Source organism: Oryzias melastigma, linkage group LG21, assembly GCF_002922805.2.
Source record: "Oryzias melastigma strain HK-1 linkage group LG21, ASM292280v2, whole genome shotgun sequence".
Classification (NCBI taxonomy): Eukaryota; Metazoa; Chordata; class Actinopteri; order Beloniformes; family Adrianichthyidae; genus Oryzias; species Oryzias melastigma.
The window spans coordinates 12,369,441-12,379,793 of record NC_050532.1 but is presented as its reverse complement, the minus strand read 5'-3'; the positions used below and the strand labels follow the sequence as shown (position 1 = coordinate 12,379,793).

At 40.6% G+C, this 10,353-nt stretch overlaps 2 protein-coding genes across 3 annotated transcripts; one reads left to right on the top strand and one right to left on the bottom strand.

The window, feature by feature from the left end:
- On the bottom strand, positions 1-3,736 carry sowahca (sosondowah ankyrin repeat domain family Ca). 2 transcript variants are annotated; one of them, XM_024286228.2, is made up of 5 exons: positions 3,719-3,736; positions 2,819-3,318; positions 2,224-2,600; positions 1,744-2,133; positions 1-1,665 (listed from the first exon to the last, which is right to left on the bottom strand). In XM_024286228.2, the coding sequence occupies exons 2-5, from the start codon at positions 3,156-3,158 to the stop codon at positions 1,201-1,203; spliced, it is 1,572 nt and encodes a 523-aa protein (XP_024141996.1). In that variant the 5' UTR covers positions 3,159-3,318; positions 3,719-3,736; the 3' UTR covers positions 1-1,200. The 2 variants fall into 2 exon arrangements, with proteins under 2 accessions (XP_024141996.1, XP_036065628.1); XM_036209735.1 differs by lacking the exon at positions 3,719-3,736 and having other exon boundaries at positions 2,819-3,351.
- Positions 3,737-4,022: 286 nt separating this feature from the next.
- On the top strand, positions 4,023-10,343 carry sept10 (septin 10). The gene is made up of 10 exons (XM_024286229.2): positions 4,023-4,183; positions 4,807-4,921; positions 5,527-5,722; positions 5,870-6,056; positions 8,535-8,696; positions 8,875-8,971; positions 9,111-9,279; positions 9,365-9,497; positions 9,582-9,749; positions 9,857-10,343. The coding sequence occupies exons 1-10, from the start codon at positions 4,154-4,156 to the stop codon at positions 9,881-9,883; spliced, it is 1,284 nt and encodes a 427-aa protein (XP_024141997.1). The 5' UTR covers positions 4,023-4,153; the 3' UTR covers positions 9,884-10,343.
- Positions 10,344-10,353: the final 10 nt, after the last annotated feature.

Genomic DNA, 10,353 nt, shown 5'->3' with positions numbered 1-10,353 from the left:
TGAAAACTCATGTTTCCCCCTTTTTCTTTTTAATTTCCAAACAATTCAAAGAACAACGTTTGCTTGTTAAAAAGATTTCACAGCACAGAGACACGTCACAGTTCTTCACAAACACGAATACACCAAACTATTTACATTCAAACAAAACAGCTTTTACTTTTTCCCATCCAGTCAGTGCCGCTGAGAAAAGATCATTTTATTACACAAATTTACTATAAATATTACAAAATTGAAAAGACATCCTTGGATAAATCCAGGATGTTGCAGAGTGAGGAAGATTGGCATATTTAAGGAAGTCTAGGAACCGACTAGTGTGATAAAGAAGTGATTGCCAAATAAAAAACCCCAACAAGGACAGCACATATTGAAATTCCATATAACATGTTAGGTTACAGGAAAGATGAGAGGGTTGATGCTAATAGTAATTTTACAAAAATGTATTTATATATTGTGTGCTTCCATTTTTTTCTTTAATAAAAGTGTCAAATAAATGATTGAAAACATAAGTGAGAGGTTAGGATTCATCAACATAACAGATAAAATCTGGAAAATAAAAGTGACTTAAAACTAACTTTTTTTATATCTATTAGTGTATTTAGATTATGTGGTTCTATTCCTTAAATCAGCTACAAACTTCAAAGTGACGAGTGCAAACAGGTTGAGTGTAAAAGGTTGATCAATACCAGAACGGTAAATATTAAACTCTGTTCTTCATAAAATAAATCCATTTTCTCAGAAATGTACAAAAAAAAGGAAAGCTTCAGCACCACTCCTATACAGGAAAGTGAAATCATTCAGGTCCAAAAGACTAGAAATATACGACTCTGTAAACAAATGTTGTTACGGGGAACCACTTGAAAGTGCTTTCGACCGACAGTGATGCTACATCTATTTATGTGAACAGAATTCTACTGTTGCTACTTTTCATCAAACAAGGCCTTAAAAGACAGAAAACCAGGAGAAAGTTGAGTATATTAGGATACGCTGGTCTAATTTGGGTTTAAAGAAATTGGTTTAACAGGTTTGTGTGATTGGCAGAAAAAGCACTCACTGCATTCGGAACAAAAATAAATTAAAGCTCAGGAGAAAAAGTGACCATTTCTATAGGAAAAATTCTCTAAATCAGCTTGTTTTTGTTTATTTTGTACAAAAACTCTGAGATTTGTAGATGGAATTGCTTGATATATTGCTGGTTGTACTTCACCCAAACAGGCTGGACAGAGGTCTTGTCCGAAGTGGACTGCTGCTTGCGTCTTCTCCTATCTCCACCTCTCCAGAGTCCCTAAAGGAGGCGCTGTGGATGATCTGGGCCCGGTGGCGCCCACGATGCAGTTTGGCGTTCAGCCGGCTGAGGGACGTCTTCCTCTGCAGGGCCCCCTTGGGCTTCCCGTTCCCCGCCGGCTCCTCCGTCGCTTCGGCCGACAGGTTGAGTCGGCGCAGCGGTTTCAGGTTGGCCTGCAGAACCCGGGCCAGCTTCCAGCCTCGCCCTCCACCTTTGCTTCCGCTGCCGTTCTCGGCGTCCGATTCGGCGGTCGGTGAGGTGACCACTCCTTCCTGCTGCAGGTCAGCAGCCAACGGCGGGGACAGGTACTGGATGGCTCGCCTCCCGCTGTAATCCCGAACTTCAGGGTCCGCCTCCCAGTCTGACAGCAGCAGCCGAACCACCTTAAATTGATATTTTTTAGGATAATGTTAGACGTGGGGGCATTATAGGGTGACTTCCTCCCACTAACTGCAACCCACCTGTGTGTGACCATGCATGGCCGCCAGGTGTAGTGGTGTGTATCCAGCACTAGATCTCACATTCACATTCAAAGGTACGGCGTTCTTCTTGGCGAAGGTCAGCAGCTGGGACAGCAGCTCGGTTTTGCCCTGCTTCGCCGCCCAGTGGAGGCAGGTGAAGCCCGTCACGAAGTCCCTTTTGGCCACGAGGCTGGGCTCCACGGCCAACAGCGCCTGCAGACTCTCCCACATGCCGTCAGAGGCGCAGAGCATCCACTCGTGCTCCAGCGGGTCCAGAGTCACCAAAGCACAATCCTCGTCGGTGGCTGAGGAGAGGAGGGACGCCGAGTCGCCTTCACTCCTCAGGGAGTCCCGGACACGGGGCCCTCGGTTGATCAGTGACCTCCGAACCTGTGAGAAGCACAAAAAAGTCATATTTTTCAGGGTTTATTGGCATTTTTTTAAATGAAAATATAAAAGATTGATAAAAAAAAATCCAACCTGAGGAGAAGTACTCATCATCAGCTCTATGAAGTTCCTGCGACTGCCTTTGGGTGTTTGAATATCCCCAATGGACTCCAGCCCCTCCAGCGCGCTGTCCTCAGACAAGCAGCTGGTCAGGATGGCTCTCTGGGATCCCTTGGAGACCCGGCGGGCCCCTCGCACCTGCTGGCAGTGTGGCCCAGCAGGGTGGCCCTGGTCCAGATCCTGTATAGCAATAACAGGGGCTGACTCTCGCCTCCTCCTGTCCCTCAGCCTCACCTCCCCTCCACCTGTAGATGCTGCAGGAGTCCTGGCGTTGGCTCTACACTGAGACCTGGCCTCATTCTCGTTGCCATTTGACTGTTTATTATTGTCCAAGCTGGCAAGTGGTGCTTCTGTAGAGCAATAAAATGGTGTTTAATTGTTATCGACTTTAACGGTTAAAATTTGGCATATTACTTTATTGTACATATTAAAGTGCTGCAGAATTTTGATGGTTTTTCAAAATAAAATGGTAAAAATACAACTGATATATCACATGACACACACACACACAGAGAAAAAATGCAAATATTTTTAAAAAGAAATTCATCAAGGGCGCATCTCCCCTCACCTGTTTGGACTCCATTTTCAGGATTGCCATTCACGTGTTTGTTGTCCAGCGCCTCTCGGATGTTGCCGTTGCATTCCGCTTGATCCGGGCAGCCCGAGTCCGAACGCATCGCGCTCCTTTCGGCGTTCAAACACACATATTTCACCCCGTCCTCCACCTTCACCAAACACACGCTGTCGACGATGCGCCGCAGCACTTCACGATACACCCCTTCGTCCGACTGGTCATTATTACACCCGCGGTGAGATAAGAAATGATCCATCAGCTCCATCTGTTGGACCCTCCCTCCTCTCTCCGACAGGAACCCCTGCACGGCTTCCTCCGTGAACTGGGATGCCATCCTCCTCCTCCTCCTCCGCAGTGGCAGGAAATGGTGTCAGGCTCAGCTACTGCTTAACTTTCCAGAATAAATACATGGTATTTCTCATCCACTTTGTTCGGTGGCAGGGAAGAACCGCATCCTCTCCGGCCTCCTCCTCCTCCTTCCTCCATTGGGAAAGCTGTTGCAGGCATTAAAAGATAGGGGGCGCTCTTGAGTCGGTTTTTGAGGAATCTCGTAAACGACAAACAGTTGCATTTAGGGATGCCTCGTAATTATGAGTGTCCAAAATTCTAAAGAAAAAAGTGTAGTAAATAATCGTAATATTACAGAGTTTGCTGGTGGACAATAACATTGGCATTTTTGAAAATCTAAAAAATAAGCAAATAACTTATAAATCTTTGAAAATCAAGTACCAAATTACCAAAACATATAAAAACATCGTCAAATGCAAGATTTACAAAGATTGATTCGTTTTTACTTCCAAATTTAAACAAATAAATTTATGTTTTTTGCAAATATAAAAAATTTTGAGGTTTCAGGGTATACTTTTCAACCAAAATGCTAAAAACAAAACTCACAAAGAATTGGTCCTGAGTAAGCTCCCAAGTTTCCGTGCGGGCTGTAAACTTAACTCTAAAATTGGGAGTGACTGGGAAAATTCACGCAGGCGATACCATCTCACAAAAGGGTCGTGGGATAATTTTATCACACAAATTGTTGCTTCATTTTGCTATAGTTTTATAATATTTCAGAATGAATTATTGTTTGTAATAATAAATATTACTATAACCTTGATTCATAGTAACTTTTATGGAACTGCACGGTTTAGAATGTTTGACAAACCAAACACACACCCTATTTCCACATTGTTGTGAGTGGTCTCGTCTTTTCATTCTTCAACAGCAGACGCAACGGCGCTCAGTCGGGATTTTGAAGGCAAACATCTTGGATTTTGTTCAGCTTAAATAAATATTTTTGGTCTTAATTGACGTGATAAAATTTTGCCTGTAACCATGGCCTCTTCTGATGTTGCTCGAAAGCCGGTACGTTTTGTTTTCTGTGTGGTTTTCCAGAGACCGTTCCTAATAGTTGAGCTGGGAGTGTCCGGAGCTAACATGCAGCTAGCTAGCCTCTTACTTTATTAAAGTTTTCAAAACGTCCCAATACAAGCTATATTACAGTGCTTATGCTAATAGTAACTAAATGACATAGTTGTAAACTACTTTTTTATGTTTATTAGTGTGTTCTATGTGGATTTTCCTTTTATATATTTGCATTCGTTGCGTGTGTTGTCAAAGACAAACGATTGTTCGGCTAGCATAATGATAACTTTTCTGCAATAAGTTCTGTAAATCAAAGAATATTTGTCGCTTAATTACTTGTGTGGTTGCACACTTAAACAAGCCAAGGTGGTCAAATTTAGCCAGATATGCTGGTAAACGTGTGTTTATTTGAACAAACTTGGATTTTAACTGGTACAGCTGTCAAAAAGTAAACTGTTTACAAAATGATTGTGGTGTTGTTTCCCAGTCAGCAATGTTAGTTAAGAATTATTTGGGTTTTCCGTTGTTATTTGAGATGTGATTTTTCCTCAGATGGGTGTATAGAAAAGAAAAGCATCATCACCCCAACAATGGACCTAATGCTTGCATTTGACATTCCACAGGATAAGGAACCAAGACCCCTGTCCCTAGCTGGCCACGTGGGCTTTGACAGCCTTCCAGACCAGCTTGTGAACAAGTCCATTTGCCAAGGCTTTTGCTTCAATATTCTATGCATTGGTACTTGACTAACACATGTGCAACACACGTTTACTGGTATCTTCACATGTTCACAATTGTTTAGTTATTTATTTTAATTACCGTTGATTGATTGGTTTATTTTAAGCATAGCTTGTGAAAAATACACACATATTTTAAGCTCCTTACAGAAATAACACACAATACATTGATTAGAAAATGAGCAAAAACAAAACACACTTGTGTCACATAATCTACTGTTTTCATTATATTTGGAAATACTCTATTTTTGCTATCCTTGTAGTTTTGAACAAGAGAAAGTAGCTTTAAATACTTTTAAACTGTTATGTTAAAGACCTATGATGAAAATAATGTTGATGCTTTTTTTAGCATGTTTTTGTAGAGTTTTTCTGATGATGGAGTACATATAAAAAGGAAATTAATATTAAAATTTTGTTTGCTCTCCAGAATCTATGTCATAGGAAATCTTTTTTTTTTTTTAATCTTTTGGCTGAAAACACCATCACAATTAAAAGACCACTGGGAACGCTTTTAGAAGAGACCAATGGAGGACTGGAATGGGATTTTAAGTCCAATAAGAAAATGTTCTTTTGTCTAACATCACACTTCTTTTTATTTACCCACAGGTGAGACAGGTATTGGAAAGTCCACACTGATGGATACTTTATTCAACACAAACTTTGAGAACTTTGAGTCGTCCCACTTTGAGCCTCAGGTCAAGCTGCGGGCTCAAACCTACGACCTGCAGGAGACCAATGTTCGGCTGCGTCTCACTGTGGTCAACACTGTGGGCTTTGGAGACCAAATGAACAAACAAGACAGGTGCGTTTGAAGAATGTCACCATGTGGGCATATCATTTATAATAACTGTGATGGGAATAAATGGAACTGAAGTACAGAAAACAACTTCTGTTATTCAATGTGCTTTAGTTTCATGTGACTTATTCCTGCCATGTTTGTGTCCTGCAGCTATCAGCCAGTGGTGGACTACATTGACAAGCAGTTTGAGAGTTACTTGCAGGAGGAATTAAAAATCAAGCGCTCTCTGCACAATTACCACGACTCTCGAGTCCATGCATGTCTCTATTTCATCTCTCCATCCGGCCATTCCCTCAAATCCCTGGATCTTGTCACCATGAAAAAACTGGACAGCAAGGTAGAAAATTAATTATGATTTAGTTTCACATCCATACTGGGTCTGTACTGTTAAGATTTTGCACGTGTTAGGTGACTTTCAGTTTCTTTAGTTGTCACTTTCAGAAAGTCTGTCTTCAGCTGCATAATGTATTTGTCCTATCATAGCTTTGCTTGTTGGTTTATTTTCCCAATTTTTCTTTATTTAAATCTAGCAACTGCAGCATTTCCTCATTGGGACTCAAATCCGCTGAGTACAAAATACCTGCATTGAAAAATGCAAATATTCACATTCTGATGAAAAATATCCTTCAATTGCCCCGGGCAATGACTGCTTCCCTGTCAGTTATAATGTGATTGTCGGTTACGGGGAATTCCCATCTTCAATAAAACCCAATTCTTGGCAACAAAAGCAGAGAAAACACAACTTTAAAATTTGCATTTATGTCAAAGCTGAAAAACTGTAAGTGAAGTGAAGAATAGTAAGTTTCATAAAGGAACTTTAACTCTGAAGGAAACTTTTGAAAGTGACTTTTTTGTCCCACACATTTCTGTCTTGGACTAATGCTACAGTTTTGCTCAGCATTGATGCTAGCTAAACCTCAGAGAACAATTAATGAAGTAAAGAAATATAAAGGTTATATTCTTCTAAAAATTGTTTCATTTTAATCATTTTTTACCAGATCTGCAGATGTGTTAACCATAAATGTTAAACCTACATTAAGGATGCGAGACGCAGACTGGGTCTGCACAATAAACAGAAAATGTATCGATTTCGCAATATCGGTTTGTATCACTAAAGATGGTGTAAACGGGATAAATGATTACCTTAAATATTTACACTCGTGCATGGACGGAGAAGCCAATTATATTTTTTTAAAAGCCTAAGCACACACTACCTACATTGTTCTTTATTGTTTTCCATATTAGTTTTGGCCACCAGAACTGTAGTTAATTGTTTTCCTTTTTCCCCATTGAGATAATTTTCAGTATAATTTATGTTGACTTTTATTTAAACAAAACTGTTGCAATAAAATTGAAATGATGTATTGGGCTGTTTGCTAATTGTTTATGCATCACTAGTAACCTCTTCATCGCAATGTTAATCACCAATATCGCACATTGCAAGTTTTCCTCATTTTGTGCATCCCTAACTCAGACAAGGCAAGGATACGAAAAAGGATTTTAATTCATAATTTTTTCTTTAGTTTTCACATTTATATTCAAAATATTTTAAAAAAGGAATAAATGTGTTGGGGTTAGCAATTTGAACTGAATAAAGGTGAACATTCCCATTAAAAAAAGAGAGATTGCTTTAAAAGACAGTCAGTTTATTCATTTGATGAATCAATATTCAATTTGTTAAATAAAAGTCTATTTAGTTATGAATCAATCAGGAAACCCAGCCCTACTTTTTAAATGTAAAAGGAATGCAGGTATGGAGAAGGATGGAGGGTGTTAAATCTAATAGATTTTTACCAAATTGCAAAGAAGTGGTAAATCTCTCATCAGCTGTTTAACACACTGTAGTATCAAGCCCCATCCTCACTGAGATGTAGCAGTACTGCTCTATTGAAATGTACAGCCCACAGCCGTAAAGAAGTCCAGTTCTCGGCTCACTGTCACACCTCCTCCCTATTGGTCTGTATTTGGGAAAAAGCCCAGAGTTCAGCCTGAACTGAACCTCCTTCCATCACTCTTGAAGTGGTCAGGAACTTTCCCATGCTCTGTGTGTTTTCCTAGCTCTGCAGTCGCAGTAACTCAGCATTTACATGTGAAAGGGGTGGAATTCTGTAATCAACTCATGCGTGCGCACTTGAGTTGTCCCTTTGTGTCTCTGTACAGTTAAACTCAGAAAGAGCCGATTGTTGGTTCTGCAGCACTGACAGACAGTGACTCAGACAGCTGTTGAGAAAAAAACTAAGACCCTCAATGATTTGTTTTCTCGCCTCTGCTAGGGTCAGTGGGGGGTTCTGCGGGATTGTATGGATCCATGTGTGGCCTAGAAGCATGCCTGGTGGCAACAACTCACTGCAGGCTTCCCTTTGGTGCAGTTAGTTGACAGACAGGAATGTGAGAAGGCACCAGGGGGGACAGCAGGGACAGAAATACCATTTGAAACATGTTTTTATGGACACTTTATCTGGAAAGTATGAGAAACAAATTCTTAACATAGACAGACATTTTTATTTGATCTTTTTTGTTTTTCATTTTTTTTTATAATAGATTTAAAATGTTGTTTTCTGTTGTTGTTTTACATACTCCCTGAAATTCATAGCAGTGACATTGTTTGGTTATTGTGAACTGAACATCCAGTGGTGGATAGTAACTGGTTGCATTAACTCACTTTACTTAAGTAATCTTTGGTAAAAGAGTAGTTTTTCTGCACCATACTGTTTACTTTTACTCAAAGATGGCAAACCAACATTCCTACTGAAATATTTTAATGATAAATAAGCTAGACTCTGGAGCTGATTGTCTTAACCTCTTCTTCGTGCAGGTAAACATCATACCAGTGATCGCCAAAGCAGACGCCATCAGTAAAAGCGAACTGCACAGATTCAAAATCAAAATCATGAGTGAGCTGGTGAGCAACGGTGTCCAAATCTACCAGTTCCCGCAGGATGACGAGACCGTGGCCAAAGTTAACACCACTATGAATGTAAGGAACAACAGGTGTTCACACACACCTTAATTTAAGTTATAACACTTAAGTCGGTGCATGATATCACATTTCTTTTCTTTAATATAGGTTTTTCAAACCTGCACAAACACCTTAAATTTGATGTTGCAAAAAATTCAATTTTTGATTATAATCCCAATTTCTATTCTCCTTTTAGGGCCTGTTACCGTTTGCTGTAGTGGGCAGCACAGAGGAGGTCTGCGTTGGCAACAAGATGGTGAAGGCCCGCCAGTATCCGTGGGGCGTTGTCCAAGGTAACGATGGAGAAACGTGTTTGTTTCCAAGGAACCTCCGCTAAAGTGACTCCAATTGTAGCAAATACTTTGTTGTGCTTTTAGTTTTTTTTTGTTAGGTCAAAGAAAACCCCCTTTTAAACTCTCTTTGGTCTTCCAGTGGAAAACGAGCAGCACTGTGATTTTGTGAAGCTGAGGGAGATGCTCATTTGTGTCAATATGGAGGACCTGCGTGAGCAAACCCACTCCAGGCATTATGAACTCTACCGGCGCTGCAAACTGGAAGAAATGGGATTCAAGGACACAGACCCTGAGTGCAAACCTGTGAGGTAAGCTTCCTGCTCGCCAACACCTGCCTCCACCCAAAATACCAAACATGTGAGGGAACTGAGGACCAATGTGTGCTGTGTTTAGTTTGCAGCAGACCTACGAGGCCAAGCGTCAGGAGTTCCTGTTGGAGCTGCAGCGAAGAGAAGATGAGATGAGGCAGATTTTCGTGCAGAGGGTGAAGGAAAAGGAAGCTGAGCTTAAGGAGGCTGAGCGAGAGGTGCTCTCATATCTGTCTCAGCTGTGTCATTTAAAAATAAATGCTTCTAGTTTACATTTGTGTTTTTGGCTGCATTTGTTTTAGCTGCAGAGCAGATTTGAGCAACTGAAGCGCCGCCACGCAGAAGAGAAAGCAACTCTGGAGGAAAAGAAACGGCTTTTTGAGGAGGACCAGAGCTCCTTCAACAAGAGAAAAGCTGCTACTCAACTGCTGCAGGCTCAGAACATGACAGCCAACGGCAAGAAAGACAAGGACCGCAAGAAGTAAGAGAGCTCTCAATACATCATTAAAAATGGGTTCAAACACACAGCTTTGTATGATACCCTATTCGGTTTAGGTACAACGGCAAGAAAGACAAGGACCGCAAGAACTCCGGCTTCATGTGAAGACGCATTTTGTCATAATCGATGATCTTCTGTCCGACTCGTCTAACCAAACCAACTCCTTGAAAGCGCCCAGCTTGTGTGAGAAGAAGAGAGGCCAAAGTTTAAGGACTGTTTCCAACAAGTTTTACTTTAATCTACATATGTTTATCTCTGTTGTTGTTTCCTTTATAAAGCTTATATTTAACCTTTTATTATTTTTATCTAAATATTTCTCTCATTTTAGTTTTAGCCAGACTGATGGAGCCCTCCTCATTGGTAGCTGTTTACATATCAAGACTTTGACAGGGACAAAAAGGACTTCACTTTAATCGTCAAATATTTCTCTTGACTTTTAGTTTGACTCCAATCAAACTCTTTAAAACTGAAGTCCAGCGTCCTAAAGTCTGAATTCTGAGAGGCCAGTTTTACAAAATCAGTCGTAAGGGTTATTCTGACTACACTTAAAAGACTTTGAAATGTTTCTTTCTGTT